The sequence below is a fragment of the Tachyglossus aculeatus genome, chromosome 11, assembly GCF_015852505.1.
Source record: "Tachyglossus aculeatus isolate mTacAcu1 chromosome 11, mTacAcu1.pri, whole genome shotgun sequence".
In the NCBI taxonomy this organism is placed as follows: domain Eukaryota; kingdom Metazoa; phylum Chordata; class Mammalia; order Monotremata; family Tachyglossidae; genus Tachyglossus; species Tachyglossus aculeatus.
The window spans coordinates 5,066,693-5,084,055 of NC_052076.1; the positions used below are offsets into that span (position 1 = coordinate 5,066,693).

Consider the following 17,363-nt stretch of genomic DNA (forward strand, 5'->3'; position numbering starts at 1 on the left):
TGCCAATTTGTACTTCCCAAGCGCTTAGTACAGTGCTCTGCACATAGTAAGCGCTCAATAAATACGATTGATTGATTTGCACATAGTAAGCGCTTAATAAATGCCATCATTATTATTATCCACCCACCCCATCCCTCAGGGCAGGGAATGTGTCTGTTTATTGTTATATCGTATTTTTCCAAGCGCTTATTGTATTCTTTTACGCTGCACACAGTAAGTGCTCAATAAATACGATTGACTGAGTGAACCTCCACTGGGGCTGGGAAATGTGCAGCCTTCCCAGCCCCAAGGACTGATAGCGGGAAGAGCACTGGCCTGGGTTCCAGTGCTGCTCAGCCATTCATCTGCTGTGTGACCTTGGTTAAGTCACTTCACATCTCTGTGCCTCAGTCACCTCATCGGAAAAATGGGGATTAAGGTGGGGAAGCCCTATGTGGACAGGAACTGTGTCCAACTTATCCTTATTTAGAGAAGCAGCGTGGCTCAGTGGAAAAGAGCACGGACTTTGGAGTCAGAGGTCATGGGTTCAAACCCCGGCTCCACCAATTGTCAGCTGTGTGACTTTGGGCAAGTCACTTAACTTCTCTGGGCCTCAGTTGCCTCATCTGGAAAATGGGGATTAAGATTGTGAGCCCCCCGTGGGACAACCTGATCACCTTGTAACCTCCCCAGCGCTTAGAACAGGGCTTTGCATCATCATCATCATCATCATCATCAATCGTATTTATTGAGTGCTTTCTGTGTGCAGAGCACTTTACTAAGCGCTTGGGAAGTACAAGTTGGCAACATAGTAAGCACTTAATAAATGCCATCATCATCATCATCATTACCCAGTGCTTAGTACTAGGGGAAGCAGCGTGGCTCAGTGGAAAGAGCCCGGGCTTTGGAGTCAGAAGTCGGGGGTTCAAATCCTGGCTCCCCCAACTGTCAGCTGTGTGACTTTGGGCAAGTCACTTCACTTCTCTGGGCCTCAGTTACCTCATCTGGAAAACGGGGATGAAGTCTGTGAGCCCCCCATGGGACAATCTGATCACCTTGTAACCTCCCCGGCGCTTAGAACAGTGCTTTGCACATAGTAAGCGCTTAATAAATGCCATCATCCTCTCATCATCATTACCCAGTGGTTAGTACTAGGGGAAGCAGCGTGGCTCAGTGGAAAGAGCCCAGGCTTTGGAGTCAGAAGTCAGGGGTTCAAATCCCGGCTCCGCCAACTGTCAGATGTGTGACTTTGGGCAAGTCACTTCACTTCTCTGGGCCTCAGTTACCTCATCTGTAAAATGGGGATTAAGACCGTGAGCCCCCCATGGGACAACCTGATCACCTTGTAACCGCCCCAGCGCTTAGAACAGTGCTTTGCACATAGTAAGCGCTTAATAAATGCCATCATTATTATTAGTAGTAATTATTACAGTGCCTGGCACATAGTAAGAGCATAACAAATACATATCTATTCTATTCTATTTATTTCGTTAGTATGTTTGGTTTTGTTCTCTGTCTCCCCCTTTTAGACTGTGAGCCCACTGTTGGGTAGGGACTGTCTCTAGATGTTGCCAATTTGTACTTCCCAAGCGCTTAGTACAGTGCTCTGCACATAGTACGCGCTCAATAAATACGATTGATGATGATAACAAATACCGTAATAATAGAAGAGAAGCAGCATGGTGTAGAGGATAGAGCACAGACTTGGGAAGCAGAAGGTCACAAGTTGTAATCCAGGCCCCGGAACGTGTCTGCTGTGTGACCTTGGGCAAGTCACTTCACTTCTCTGGGCCTCAGTTACCTCACCTGGAAAACAGGGATTGAAACTGTGAGCCCCACATGGGAAAGGGACTGTGTCCAACACGATTTGCTTGTATCCACCCCAGTGTTAGTACGATGCCCGGCACATAGTAAGCACTTAACAAATATAATTAATAATATTAATTAATAGTAGAAGTAATAATAAAATAGGATAGACTCAGCTGTGTGACCTTGGGCAAGCCACTTACCTTCTCTGCGCCTCAGTTCCCTCATCTGTAAAATGGGGATTAAGACTGTGAGCCCCACGTGGGACAACCTGATCACCTTGTACACCCCCCAGTGCTTAGAACAGTGCTTTGCACATAGTAAGCACTTAACAAACACCATTATTATTATTATTATTATTATTAGAAGTACAAACATAAGAAGAGAAGCAGCATTTTCTATGTCCATGGACCTTTTAATTTTCCTTTTTGATCCTGGTTTATGGTTAACATCCCCATATTTATCCCCACATTTAACCCTAACCCTTCTAGACTGTGAGCCCACTGTTGGGTAGGGACCGTCTCTATTATGTTGCCAGCTTGTACTTCCCAAGCGCTTAGTACAGTGCTCTGCACACAATAAGCACTCAATAAATACGATTGAATGAATGAATGAATATTTATCCCCACATTTAACCCTAACCCTTCTAGACTGTGAGCCCACTTCTATACTGTGAGCCCACTGTTGGGTAGGGACCGTCTCTATTATGTTGCCAACTTGTACTTCCCAAGCGCATAGTACAGTGCTCTGCACACAGTAAGCGCTCAATAAATACGATTGAATGAATGAATGAATGAATATTTATCCCCACGTTTAACCCTAACCCTTCTAGACTGCGAGCCCATTTCTAGACTCTGAGCCCACTGTTGGGTAGGGACCATCTCTATATGTTGCCAACTTGTACTTCCCAAGCGCTTAGTACAGAGCTCTGCATACAGTAAGCGCTCAATAAATATGATTGAATGAATGAATATTTATCCCCACATTTAACCCTAACCCTTCTAGACTGTGAGCCCACTGTCGGGTAGGGACCGTCTCTATATGTTGCCAGCTTGTACTTCCCAAGCGCTTAGTCCAGTGCTCTGCACACAGTAAGCGCTCAATAAATACGATTGAATGAATGAATAATGAATATTTATCCCCACATTTAACCCTAACCCTTCTAGACTGCGAGCCCACTTCTAGACCGTGAGCCCACTGTTGGGTAGGGACCGTCTCTATTACGTTGCCAACTTGTACTTCCCAAGCGCTTAGTACAGAGCTCTGCACACAGTAAGCGCTCACTAAATATGATTGAATGAATGAATAGACCCATAGAGGAGCCTCCTGATTTTAACCCTTAGGGCCACGCCACAAGTTAGGCAGTTGCGACTCTCCGCGGCCAACGATGGCCAGGCCCAGACCCAAACCGGCTCGAAGAAGCTCAGCTTGGATGACTCCAAAGGGAAAAAAAAAATCTCCAAAAACCAAACAATCCAAAAAAAAAAACCCAACTCCCCCCCCGGGGGCGGGCAGTTTGAACGTTTTTGAGATAAATTAACGGAACTGTACGTTCCTTTCAGAAGCCCCGGGTCGGCGGGGTGTGCGTTTCCGACCGAGGAAAGGAATTCGCTAGATTCAGTTTAAACATTTCGCCGCCACTAAAAGAAAACAAAGGGTTGTAGCCGTCGGTTTCCAAATCAGTGGAGTCCCTGCAGAACACTGTGTTCTCTTCTTGCTGGCCGGGACAGGCCGCCACTCCGGATAAATTAGAAGCAGCAGTCCCAGGGATTGGATTACGGGGGCATGTGATGGTTGAGTCATCTCCCACCCCAACAAAGAAAAAATAGATTTCATTATCCATTTATTTCTTCACTTGGGGAACTTGAATTCCCCCCATAATTGTTTTCCCTGGGGAGCAGCACATAGTCATCCTTCCCTGGCACGGGACCTTTCTCCGAATGTGCCACCAGCCCTGAAGACCTGTCTGGTCTGAGGAGGGCCTGCCACCCGCCCATTTCTCCGCTCCGGCTGCTAAAAATAGCGGTGGAAACCCATTCATTCAGCGCTTAGAACAGTGCTTTGCACATAGGAATCGCTTAACAAATGCCATCGTTATTATTATTGTTATTATTAATTCACTCAATCGGATTTATTGAGCGCTTACTGTGTTCAGAGCACTGTACTAAGTACACGATAATGAAGCACTTGGGAAGTACACGTTGATGAAGCAGCGTGGCTCAGTGGCAAGTGTGTGACCTTGGGCAAGTCACTTAACCTCTCTGAGCCTCAGTTACCTCATCTGTAAAATGGGGATTAAGACTGTGAGCCCCACGTGGGACAACCTGATCACTTTGTACCCCCCCCCCCCAGCGCTTAGAACAGTGCTTTGCCATAGTAAGCGCTTAACAAAGGCCAACATTATTATTATTATTATTAAGAGCCCGGGCTTTGGAGTCAGAGGTCATGGGTTCGAATCCCCACTCCGCCACATGTCCGCTGCGTGACCTTGGGCAAGTCACTTCACTTCTCTGAGCCTCAGTGACCTCATCTGTAAAAATGGGGGTGAAGACAGCCCCACGTGGGACAACCTGATCACCTTGTAACCCCCCCAGCGCTTAGAACAGTGCTTTGCACATAGTAAGCGCTTAACAAATGCCATCAACAACGTTAAGAGAAGCAGCATGGCTCAGTGGAAAATAATAATAATAATGATAGTATTTGTTAAGCTCTTACTATGTGCAAAGCACCGTTCTAAGCGCCGGGGAGGTTATAAAGTGATCAGGTTGTCCCACAGGGGGCTCACAGTTTTAATCCCCATATTACAGATGAGGGAACTGAGGCCCAGAGAAGCGAAGTGACTTGCCCAAAGTCACCCAGCTGACAGTTGGCGGAGTCGGGATTTGAACCCATGACCTCTGGCTCCAAAGCCCGGGCTCTTGCCACTGAGCCGCGCTGCTTCTCTAAGAGCACGGACTTTGGACTCAGAGGTCAAGGGTTCAAATCCCGGCTCTGCCAATTGTCAGCTGTGTGACTTTGGGCAAGTCACTTCACTTCTCTATGCCTCAATTCCCTCACCTGTAAAATGGGGATTAAGACTGTGAGCCCCCCGGGGGACAACCTGATCACCTTGTAACCTCCCCAGCGCTTAGAACAGTGCTTTGCACATAGTAAGCACTTAATAAATGCCATTATTATTATTATTATTATTATTATTATTACAATTGGCAACATATAGAGACGGTCCCTACCCAACAGTGGGCTCAAACTCAGAACCAGGGTGGATTTCGGCAAAGCCAGCTTTCCCCGAGAAGCAGCGTGGCCAAATGGAAAGAGCAAAGGACCGGGAATCAGGAGACCCGGGTTCTGATCCCAGTTTATTGTTATATTGTATTCTCCCCAGCGCTTAGTACAGTGCTCCGCACCCAGGAAGCGCTCAATACACACTACTGAATGAACGAATGATCCCAGCCGGGTGGATATGGCCAAGTCTCTTAGACTTCTCCGGGCCTCAGCTTCCTCCTCTGCAAAAGTACCTGTTCTCCCTCCCTCTTAATCAATCAATTGTATTTGTTGAGTGCTTACCATGTGCAGAATGCTGTACTAAGCGCTTGGGAGAGTGCGATATAACAGAGGCGGTAGACGGGTTCCCAGCCCACAAGAAACTTACAGCCTGAGGCTGTAAGGGGTGGCGTCTGATCGAAGAGAAGCAGCGTGGTTCAGTGGAAAGAGCCGGGGCTTTTTGAGTCAGAGGTCCTGGGTTCAAATCCCGGCTCCGCCAGTTGTCAGCTGTGTGACTTTGGGCAAATCACAGCTTCTCTGTGCCTCAGTGACCTCATCTGTCAAATGGGAATGAAGACTGTGAGCCCCACGCGGGGCCACCTGATCACCTTGTAACCGCCCCAGCGCTTAGAACAGTGCTTTGCACATAGTAAGTGCCTAATAAATGCCATCATTATTATTAGAACAGTGCTATGCACATAGTAAGTGCTTAATAAATGCCATTATTATTATTATTATTATTATTATTATTATCTGATTGTGGTGTGTCTACCCCAACGCTTAGCACCACACTTGGAGCCCGGTGTGCACATAATAGACGCCACAACGGATACCCCCCAGTAGTTCTGAGTGGATCTGGGCTGATCGCCCCCCGACCCTCTCCGATGCCAGAGTAAAAAGAGGGCAGACCGTGGCTGGGAGAGGAAGCTCTGGGACCGTGGGACACAGCAGGGAGCAACTGAGTGAAGCCTCCAGAGAAGAAGCTTTGGATTGTGCATCGTGCACGGGCCTGGGTTCTAATCCTGACTCCACCACTTGTCTGCTGTGACACCTTGGGCAAGGCACTTAATCTCCCTGTACCTCAGTTACCTCAGCTGTAAAATGGGGATTAAGACTATGAGCCCCACGAGGGACATGGACCATGTCCAACCTGATTAGCTTGTATCCACCCCAGCGCTTAGTATGGTGCCTGGCACACAGAAAGCACTTAAATACGATAAAAAAAAAAAATAATGAAGTTCCTGTCGGGTTTTAAAGTAAACGATCCAACTGCCTGTTTTTACGAGAAGCAGCGTGGCTCAGTGGAAGGAGCCCGGGCTTTGGAGTCAGAGGTCATGAGTTCGAATCCCGGCTCCACCACGTCTGCTGTGTGACCTTGGGCAAGTCACGTCACTTCTCTGAGCCTCAGTTCCCTCATCTGTAAAATGGGGATGAAGACTGTGAGCCCCACGGGGGACAATCTGATCACTTTGTAACCCCCCAGCGCTTAGAACAGTGCTTTGCACATAGTAAGCGCTTAACAAATGCCAACATTATTATTATTATTCTGTTCTCAGTTTTGGATGGAGCAGAGTGCTTACTGTTACTGCAATATTCACGTCACTAGTGCCCTCTCTAGTTTAAGTGATTATCAAAATATAATTTGTGAAAAATAACGAGGAATGTGAGGTCTGACACCCCAAATCCTGTTGACCCAAGGACATCCAGAACATGGTTTTACAGAGAGGGATGTTTTCCCAAAATCCAACACAAGCAGACGTACTGGGCAATAATTGGATTTTTGGGCCGTGATGTAATAGTCGGGTAGTTTAAAATAGCGCTCAGGAATTCTTGTCATTTCAAAGGGGGCCCTTCCGGAGGCAGAGGCGTGGATTTGCCTTCTCGGAAACAGATCGGGGAGGTTGGCACTAGCCACTCGGATTCGGGGCCGGGGGGCCACTCTTAAAGGGAAATGGGCCCAGGGCATGGGACTATCTAGTGAGAGCCAAGAGAGCACAACCGCAGTTAGTCCGGTAACGTGACCCAGCCGTGACCCCACTAGGGATCCCGCCTGCCCAAGGAGACTCCTTTCCCGTCCCTCTCCTCCCCCCAAAAGTCCAGCCTGCTCCCCCCATTTCCGTTCCTCCCCCCAGCCCACGTCTCCCACATACTTTGGGATTGTACTATATTCCAGAGAGTTGTCACTGCCCGGGTGACACTCGGCACTACCTGTCCCGCCCACCTCCTCACCGTTAGTAGGTCAGCAGCATAGCGGGTAGAGCACCATCCTGGGAATCGGAAGGTCATGGATTCTAATCCCGGCACTGCCACTTGTCTGCTGTCTGACCCTGGGCAAGTCGTTTCACTTCTCTGCGCCTCAGTTACCTCGTCAGTAAAGTGGGGATCGAGCCCGTGAGCCCCGCATGGGACACGGACTGTGTCCAACTTAATGTGCTTGCATCCACCCCAGCGCTTAGTATAATGCCTGGTACAGAGTAAGCACTTGACAAATACCATCATCATCATTATTATTAATTATTATTGAGTTATCACCGGACACTGACCCAAATCTGGGGCCTTTCGCCCCGCTCGCCGACTCCGCTCCGAGCGCAGCTGGGAGGCCCCTAATCCAACCACCAAAAGCCCTCCTCCCATCTCCTCCCTCTCTCCCCGCAGGGAGTCGGAGGGAAAGTCAAGAAGCCGGGGAAGCGGGGCCGGAAGCCAGCCAAGATTGATCTGAAGGCAAAGCTCGAGAGGAGCAGGCAGAGCGCGCGAGAATGCAGGGCCAGGAAGAAACTGAGGTACCAGTACTTGGAAGAATTGGTGTCCAGCCGAGAGCGAGCAATCTGTGCCCTCCGCGAAGAACTGGAAATGGTAAAAGACCCTTCTCCCCACACCCTTCCTCACTTCCCACTCCCCTGCCGTCCTCCCCTCCGGCCCCGCCACCGGAGACCGGATTCGAAACCTCGAAGCTTAATGCTGTCCAAGGCCCAGCTTCAGCCCCTCCAGACGGTCTTGTCTCCCATAGTCACCACCGGCACATCCGAGGGATGGGGAGAGATTAACGAGACGCCCAAAGAGAGAGGAGACGGCAAGAACTGTAGCTCCTTAGAGTCCGAGGTTTGGGTCCACACCATTGCGAAACCCCAAATCCAAAGCCCAGCCTCGGGCGCGGCTTATATCCGTAAGCCAGAAATCGAGCAGCCTGCTGTGTGACCTTGGCCAAGTCACTTAACTTCTCTCCACTTCAGTTACCTCATCTCTAAAATGGGAATTAAGACTGTGAGCCCCATGTGAGACAGGGACCGTGTCCAAACTGATTACCTTGTATCTACCCCGGTGTTTACAGCAGTGCTGGGCACATAGTGAGCACTTAAATAGTACAATTATTATTATTGAGTGGTCCCGCCGTGGAGCAGGCTGGTTTTCCAAGCCCCAGTGCAGCCCAGCATTCCCGGGAGCCTGGATTGATCGAGCAGAATGGGGTCAGAGGTGCCGGAAGGGGCTCTGAGAAGGGATCTTGCCTGGCTCCATGAATTTCGGGCTGGCCGTTAGGCCGCCAGTGCCGCCCGTGAAGGGTGACCAGTTGGGTGACCCCGCGCCTGCTTCCCAGAGCCTGGGCTGGATTCCAACGCGGCTTTTCTCCCGTCCGCAGTACAAGCAGTGGTGCCTGGCCATGGACCAAGGAAAGATCCCTTCGGAAATCCAGGCCCTGCTCACCAGCAGCGAGGAGCAGAGCAGGATCCAGCAGGAGTCCAGCAAGCAGCCCAAGGTGGGCAAGGCAGAGACGAGTAACAACCCCTCCTGTGAGTACCGTCCGCGAGAGAACAGGCCCCTCCACCCTCTGGTCTCTACGAGGAGGAACACCAGGCCGTGGGCAAGTCACTTCACTGTGCCTCAGTTACCCCACCTAAAACGGTGATTAATACTGTGAGCCCCATGTGGGGCAGGGACCGTGTCCAACCTGATTACCTTGTATCTACCCCAGTGCTCAGGACGGTGCTTGGCATATAGTAAACGCTTAATTGTCATCACTTAACTACAGTTACCTCATCTGTAAAATGGGGATCATCATCATCCTCATCAATCGTATTTATTGAGCGCTTACTATGTGCAGAGCACTGTACTAAGCGCTTGGGAAGTACAAATTGGCAACATCTAGAGACGGTCCCTACCCAACAGTGGGCTCACAGTCTAAAAGGGGGAGACAGAGAACAAAACCAAACATACTAACAAAGGATGAAGACTGTGAGCCCCACGAGGGACAACCTGATCATCTTGTATCCTCCCCAGGACTTAGAACAGTGCTTTGCACATAATAAGTGCTTAACAAATGCCATCATTATTATTATTACTAACAAATACCATAAAGGCGAAGGCAGCCCGTGGAGTTAGGCTGAAATTGCAAAGACCATAATAACGATCCACTACAAGGGGAAGAGAAACAGTCGGTGCTGGTTTCGAAACCCAGGTGAGGCCTCAGGAGGGGAGAGGTTACAAAACCCAAGAAAAGACGCCTTTCACTGAGTACTTATTAGGTCCAGGACAGTTGAAGCAGGGCATTAAGTTTCAAGGTGGCTCTTCCCAGAGGGTCCTTTTAGAATCGGAGAGAAGGGCTTGAGAAACAGGAAACTTTGTTGCGTTGTCAATGCCGTCAAACCTTCCTTGTGGGATTAGTGCCTGTCTTAACCTGGGTGTGTGTTCTAAACATCGGCGGGCTTCATTTCCCTTTGGGACCATCACTGAGGTCTTGCTGTGGGACTCAACGGAAATAAGCAAGCAGGCGCTCGTTATAATAAGGTGGTAAACAAAACAGCTCTCTCGGAAAAAGCTTTGCTCACCCCTACCCCCGAAGAGATGAAGAAGCAGCGTGGCTCAGTGGAAAGAGCACGGTCTTTGGAGTAAGAGGTCATGGGTTTGAATCCCGGCTCCGTCACATGTCTGCTGTGTGACCTTGGGCAAGTCACTTAACTTCTCTGAGCCTCAGTTACCTCATCTGTAAAATGGGGATTAAGACTGTGAGGCCCCCCATGGAACAACCTGATCACTTTGTACCTCCCCCCAGCGCTTAGAACAGTGCTTTGCACATAGTAAGCGCTTAACAAATGCCAACATTATTATTATTATTATTATGAAGGCATCACTCCTTTATTTTAGCATATTACGTTGAGATTCAGGTCTTTGTCTTATCCCAGCTCCGCCACATGTCTGCTGTGTGACCTTGGGCAAGTTACTTCACTTGTCTGAGCCTCAGTTCCCTCATCTATAAAATGGGGATTAAGACTGTGAGCCCCACGTGGGACAACCCGATCACCTTGTATCCCCCCCAGCGCTTAGAACAGTGCTTTGCACATAGTAAGCGCTTAACAAATGCCATCATTATTGTTATTATTATTATTATTTCAGAGTTTAACTCTTTTTCTTTTTGGTAGTGGTATTTGTTCAGCTGCTTACTATGTGCCAGGCACTATACTAAACTCTGGGGTAGATGCAAACTGATCAGTTCAGACGGAGTCCAAGTCCCACATGGGGCTCACGGTCTTATCCCCATTTTACAGAGGGAGTAACCGAGGCCCAGAGAAGTGAAGTGACTTGCCCAAGGACCCTCGGCAGACAAGTGGCAGAGCCAGGATCAGTATCTAGGTCCTCTGACTCTTCACTAGGCCATGCTGCTTCTCAAATACTTACAGATATTTTAAGCTCATGTCACATTGATCTGAAGGAACATTTGATAAAGCCTCATGGAAAACCTTGAAAAACTTTTCTATAAAGCATGTTTTAAAGAGTCATCTATTAGTAGATTTTTTCCGGTTATTTTTGGCAGGTTTACTTACTCTGAGGACTGTGGTTTCTCCAAGAGTTCTTACTTGAGCCTCTAAGAAGGGAATTCTGTAAGCTCTCCACCCAACTTGCACCTCCAGGTGCTTGGACTATCGAAAGCCTCAAAGATGTTGAGTGAATGGGGATTTTCTGAGACGTTCATAGAACAGTAATGATAATAATTGTTATAAGAAGAAGAAGAATCGTATACAAATTCAGTACCCCCTCTAAAATGGTGATGAACAGTGCTTTGCACAAAGTAAGCGCTTAATAAATGCCATCATTATTAAATGCCATCATTATTAAATACCATGAAAAATTGTGGTATGTAAACACTTACCATGTGCCAAGCACTGTACTAAGCACTGGGTAGATTCAAGATAATCACATCCAGCACAGTCCCTGTCCCAAGTGGAGCTCACAAAGGGAGAGGAAGAACGGGTCTTGAATCCGCATTTTGCAGATGAGGGAGTAGGGGCCCAGAGAGGTTAAGTGATTTGCCCCAAGTCACATAGCAGAGCCGGGATGAGAACCCATGTCCTCTGACACCTGAGCTCTTTCCACAAGGCCATGCTGCTTCTCCACTGTATCTCTGGATAGACTGGGGGGGAAGGGAAAAGTTCAGCCCGAGCCTGGCTTTTCCAGCCCGGAAAAGGCAGCAGGAATGTCCAGTGAAGAGAGAGCCACTAGAGTTCAGCATGTTAGGAAACCTCCACATGACTTGGGGCCCTTCCAGCCAACGTTGAATTTTGATTTCCCCTTTCAGGGTGAAGATGCCGTCCGCGGCCGTGCTCGGCTCTCACGCGGGACGTCAGGCGACCACTTGCCACCCAAGAGCCACCTCTTTCAAGAAGCGGGCCACTCCGAAGCCGATGCTTGCCGGAAGGGAAGTGACACGCTTTGACCGGCGGCGAGAAGGAGGTGTCAGGACGTCTGCGGAGGCACGGTCCGGTCTGCCGCCAAGTGACTGCCTACCAGCGCCCGGAAACCCCACCAGGGATCGGAGAACTGGCAACTCCAACTCCACATCTCCATTGGATTTTGTCATACGGTGTCATTTCATTGCCTTCTGCCTTGTCGGTCGTCTTTCCCAACGGCCCCGAGGGCCACAGATGGTTTCCCGTAGAGGCCACTCCAGCTCCTCGGGACCCCCAGTCGGAGCTGGGAGTGCACGTTAATGGCTCCTCCTGTTTGTCTTTTTGGAGCGCACAGTAGCATCTCTACAGATGCACATACAGGGGGATATCCGTGTGAAAAGCCTACTGGGGAGCCTCCGTTTCTAACCTCGTAAATTGTGGCGATGGAGTAGGGGAAACGCCTCATGGGTTGCGGCCAATCTGGTCAGCAAAGTTAGCAAGAAGTTGTTTGCCACGTAGGGCACTCTGTCGAGCGTGCATGCATGTGTGTGAAGAGTGTTCCCCCAATTTTCTCAAGTCAAGCCAAGCCTGCCCGGAGGATCGTTCTGGCGGCCGGTGAGGTGGGGCGGGGGCAAACGGTTCAGATTAGCTGCTGCTGCTCTGAGCTCCTATTTCTACCTCGAGAGGTCTTTCCTGAAATGAAGATGGGCTCTAGATGCTGCTAGAATGAGAGAGAGTGTGTGAGAGAGAGAGAGAAAGAGACAGAGAGAGAGAGATGAATGAATTTCCTGGCAAGAGCCAAAGCAAACTGTCGACTGGGGCAGTCAGGTGAGCTGGGAGAGGAAACCCAGTTAGGTCCACTGGGGAAGAGGTTTTCCTTCCTCCAGGCGTGCTCCCAGGTTGGGGTTCTTCCCGGCCTCTTTCCCAGGGAGTTGAGTTTGGGAGCCGATTGGCAGGCCGAGTTTGGGAAATGGTTTTGGATTCTTTACTTGGCTCCTTCCAGACCTCTCAGCACAGAGAGCCGTGGCTGGTCTTTGGAGCGATTCTCCAGAGGAAACTCTGTCTTGGAGCCCAGACCTGCCCAGGGCAGACTTACAGCCTGGCAAAAACTGGGCACAGGCGGGCCCAGGGAAAGCCTGGCATCCCACGAGGCGTCGGGAAGCCCGAGCAGAAAGTTCCTTTTCTGTAACTGGAAGGTGCGCACAGAAGTCACCAAAGCCACCGTGAAGCGATTCCCTCGCCAGAGAAGATCGGTGGAATCCTTGCCTTCCCTTGAAGAGGGTCGAGTTTTGGTCCAGGCTGCTCGCTGTCTGTCCATGAGTGTGAGAAAACCCTCGTTTGGTCATCGGTGGGTTGCTCTAATCAAAAGCCCGGCCGGGGTCTCTCTCCTGGTGAAAAGCCATCTTAATCGCTCCCGGGGGAGAACTTTCCTTCTGGCCAGGAGGCCAGGGCAGGGACCAGTTATCAGAGACCCCCAGAATTCCCCACCCACTCTAGAAAAAGGTGAGGAAAATCGGCCAGTTCGGCTCTCCTAAGCTGTGTCCTTCTGTGGGCGGAGCCCTGGGGGAGTTTATTGAAATACCTCCCCTTTAAAAAAATTTTTTTTTCTTATTTTAATGCCAGGCTGTCAGCTTCCAGGTCTAATTTATCACTGCATCCGAGCGACGGCAGAGCTCTCCTAATCCAGTTTGACCAAACTATCTCCCCGCTGGGAAGTAGTCCTTTAATACAATTGTTTCCTCAGTTGGGGGCCGGGAGAGACTCCCCAGTTCAGCTGCGACAGACTGCTCCTTCCCACACTGGTGAGCTGCTGTGTTTTAGGGGAGACAGCGTCTCCTAAAACAGCCACTGAGCAAGTAGGTCACCCTCAGATTAAATAGGTCACGACTGGACACTGGCACAATGGATAGCCATTGAATTTGGTTCAGATCAAGAATGGGAAAATAGGAGAACTTAATTGGAACATTCACAGGAAATCTGTTGGGTGTATTTCTGTCGGAAAGAAAAGGTCCTCCATCAGTTTTAAGTCGCTGCATTCTTTTTTCTAAACAAAACGAGATTTCTGGGGTACCGACCCATGTTTTTCTTCCTCTGAAGAGCACCGCACATCCGTCTTTATCAAACCGAAAGCCCAGAGGGAAGGAAAAGTCGGTCTATTTCTCTAAACTGCGTGTCTCAAAATATTACTTCCCGGCCTGAGTGCGGGTTTTAAGATGGAGCTGTCAGTGTTTGCTTGGGGGAAGGATGCAGCCAACTCTACACTGGGTTGTTAAACCCCCAAAATGATTGCACTTGGAATGAGTGACTCGCCGATCCACAGAGAATTCTCACCCAAATGGGGTCGGGGCAGGACCCGTAACTGTAGGTAGGTCCATTGTCGGTCCCTGGCAAGCAGCGTGGACGGTCAAACCCAGTCCGAGGGCAAAAACGGACAAGCCTTCTCAGACCCAGGTGACGAAGCTGAGGTAAACACCCCCCCGGGACCGCGGGACTGGGCCACAGAGGGATTTACGCTTCTTCGCTTGGCTGGTCTCCTCAACAGGAGGTGAGCAAAACAGAGTAGGGAATCCTGGAAGGCAAATAAGGTGGGACCATTACGGGGCAGTCTTAACCAGTGGGGGGAAATCAAGTCTGGGACAGACACCCCACAGCCCAGATTGGAATTGGGAATAACCTTGAACGGGCCAGATTTGCAGGGGTTAGGCCAGGTTGTACTCCGTCCGTGAACCTTAAACTCGACAGAACGTCGGTCCCACGGCCCGGAGAGGCCGAGTCTCTTAGATGGTCCGTGGGCTCTGGCTGCACCCATGGCGTGAGTTCCTTAGAGACCTACAGAGGATGGTTCTTACGTGTAAAGCCCAAGCAACGACCATCCGTCTCCCTCCAGCCCTGGAAAGGAGGGGTGACGGGGCCTGCCCAAACCCGACCGGACTTGGCTTTAGGTCGGCCTTCCTTCCCACTAACCCGTGGGGGCCCACGCCAGGGGACCGCGAGGTGAAGGCTGGCTTTCGGGACACACTTGTCGGCGTTCCCGGGGGCCACCTGCCTGAGAAAAGCCGCCACAGGAAATCTAGCACCCCGCGATGTCCCCCACGCCTGTGGGTATCAGTTGATCCCCCGTAAAAACATTTCCGCCTCTGCGTGGGTACCACCGACCCCCCGCCAGACCCTGAAAACACCAGGTTCCCCCAGGTTCGCCTTTCTAATGCCATGCTTGAGGTTTCAACTCTGCCTTTCTGCATTATCCCCCCCCAACTGACCTTGCCTCACTTTCCCATTTTCATTGGCATTTTCTGTTTCTGACCAAGTGGAATGCGTGTCCGCGCTCTGCACCCTGTGGGTGCTCAATAAAATATTTGTGGACTGACTGCGCTTCTGACAGATTATTGTTCCTTTTAAGGGCCCCCAATGAGTTATCCACAGCCTCTGCCGTCTCCAGGATGCAGTTAAGAGAAGCAGCGTGGCTCGGTGGAAAGAGCCCGGGCTTTGGAGTCGGAGGTCGTGGGTTCAAATCCCAGCTCCACCACTTGTCAGCTGTGTGACTTTGGGCAACTCTGGGCCTCAGTTCCCTCATCTGTAGAATGGGGATGAAGACTGTGAGCCCACCGTGGGACAACCTCCTCACCTTGTAACCTCCCCAGCGCTAAAAACAGTGCTTTGCACATAGTAAGCGCTTAATAAATGCTATCATTATTATTAAAGCTTTCAGCGGGAAGTCTTCTTGATCTAAAGGTGAAGCCTTGGGGGAGCCCTATCCTGAGCTGCGCATTCCAGCGCTTAGAACAGTGCTTTGCACATAGTAAGTGCTTAATAAATGCTATTATTATTATTGTCGTGGAGCCAGTGGGCAGAGAACACAAGTACCACCCAAGCCAGCCTCTTTTTTTTTTTTAAAATGGTCTTTTTTAAGGGCTTATTTTGTGTCAGGCACTGTACCAAGTGTCGTGGTAGATATAAGACAATCAGATTGTACACAATTCATATCCCACATGGGGCTCACGGTCTTTCTCCCCCTTCTAGACTGTGAGCCCACTGTTGGGTAGGGACTGTCTCTATATGTTGCCAACTTGTACTTCCCAAGCGCTTAGTACAGTGCTCTGCACATAGTAAGCACTCAATAAATACGATTGAATGAATGAATGAATTTTAAAGATGAAGTAACAGGCACAGAGAGATTACACAGCAGATAAGTGGATAAACCGGGATTAGAATAATAATAATAATAGCATTTATTAAGCGCTTACTATGTGCAAAGCACTGTTCTAAGCACTGGGGAGATTACAAGGTGATCAGGTTGTCCCACGGGGGCTCACAGTCTTCATCCCCATTTTACAGATGAGGGAACTGAGGCCCAGAGAAGTGACTTGCCCAAAGTCACACAGCTGACAATTGGCGGAGCCGGGATTTGAACCCATGACCTCTGACTCCAAAGCCCGGGCTCTTTCCAATGAGCCACAATGCTTCTTAGAACCCAGGTCCCTCATCTGTAAAATGGGGATGACGACTGTGAGCCCACCGTGGGACAACCTCATCACCTTGTAACCTCCCCAGCGCTTAGAGCAGTGCTTTGCACGTAGTAAGCGCTTGATAAATGCTATCATTATTATTAATGTCCGGGCTCTATCCGCTAAGCCACACTGCTCTTCTCGTGCTCCCTGAGGGAAATTCAGTCCCAGCGATGGATGTCTGAACCACACAGAATCCCTCTCGCTGCAGTTCCAGGTTTGCTTTTCCCCAAAACAACGGGTCAGAGTAGGGTTGGGGAGTGATGGGCAGGGAAATCTCCTTACCTCTGGTGCCTTCTTCCTTCACAGACGATCAGCTCGGGTTCTTATCCTCCCTGCTGACTGTAGAGTGAAGAAGGCAGAGAAACACAACCCACCTCTCCTCCCCCACCACCCCCACTCCCCTTTTCCCTTCTTCTCCCCCCCCAAACCCCCAATCTCCTGGCCAAAGCACCATAACTCTGCCCCCTTTTGCGTTCTGTACTCATTCAGGCAGAGGGGAAGCAGAACAGAGTGGCCCCTTTGACGTGCCTCGATGAGGCGGACTGGAGAGAAGTGAGCAGCCTAGGGAGGGGATAGTTTCCTTCCAGGGATCCTTTGTTTCCCCGATCTTCGGGAGGCATCCTGGGCTTGGGGAGGTCTGGGTGGGATTAGTGGAGGCGAGGGTCATCACCGTTTGGGGAAATTCCTGTAAAAGAATGGAGATTGGGGGCCTGGAGGAGGGGACCCACTGTGGCCCACAGCACATGGTGGCCGGATCCTGAGGAAGAGAGAGCCCAGACAGGGCTGTCCCCTCAGAGGGGGCCGGCAACCGAATCCTGAGGAAAAGAGAGAGAGAGTCCAGGCAGGGCTGCCCCTCACAGGGGCCGGTGGTCAGATCCTACGGAAAATAATAATAATAATAATGTTGGTATTAACTATGTGCCGAGCACTGTTCTAAGCACTGGGGTAGATACAAGGTAATCAGATTACCCCACGTGGGGCTCACGGTCTTCATGCCGATTATACAGATGAGGGAACGGAGGCCCGGAGAAGTTAAGTGACTTGCCCAAGGTCACACAGCTGACAAGAGGCAGAGCCGAGATTAGAACCCACGACCTCTGGCTCCCCAGCCAGGGCTCGTTCCACTGAGCCACACTGCTTCTCTAAAGGGAAA

The 17,363-nt window shown here is 50.1% G+C and overlaps 1 protein-coding gene across 1 annotated transcript; it reads left to right on the forward strand.

Moving 5' to 3' along the window:
* The first annotated feature begins 7,010 nt into the window (after positions 1-7,010).
* On the forward strand, positions 7,011-15,070 carry CREBL2 (cAMP responsive element binding protein like 2). Its single transcript, XM_038754220.1, has 4 exons — positions 7,011-7,058; positions 7,702-7,899; positions 8,681-8,831; positions 11,612-15,070. The coding sequence occupies exons 1-4, from the start codon at positions 7,011-7,013 to the stop codon at positions 11,614-11,616; spliced, it is 402 nt and encodes a 133-aa protein (XP_038610148.1). The 3' UTR covers positions 11,617-15,070.
* Positions 15,071-17,363: the final 2,293 nt, after the last annotated feature.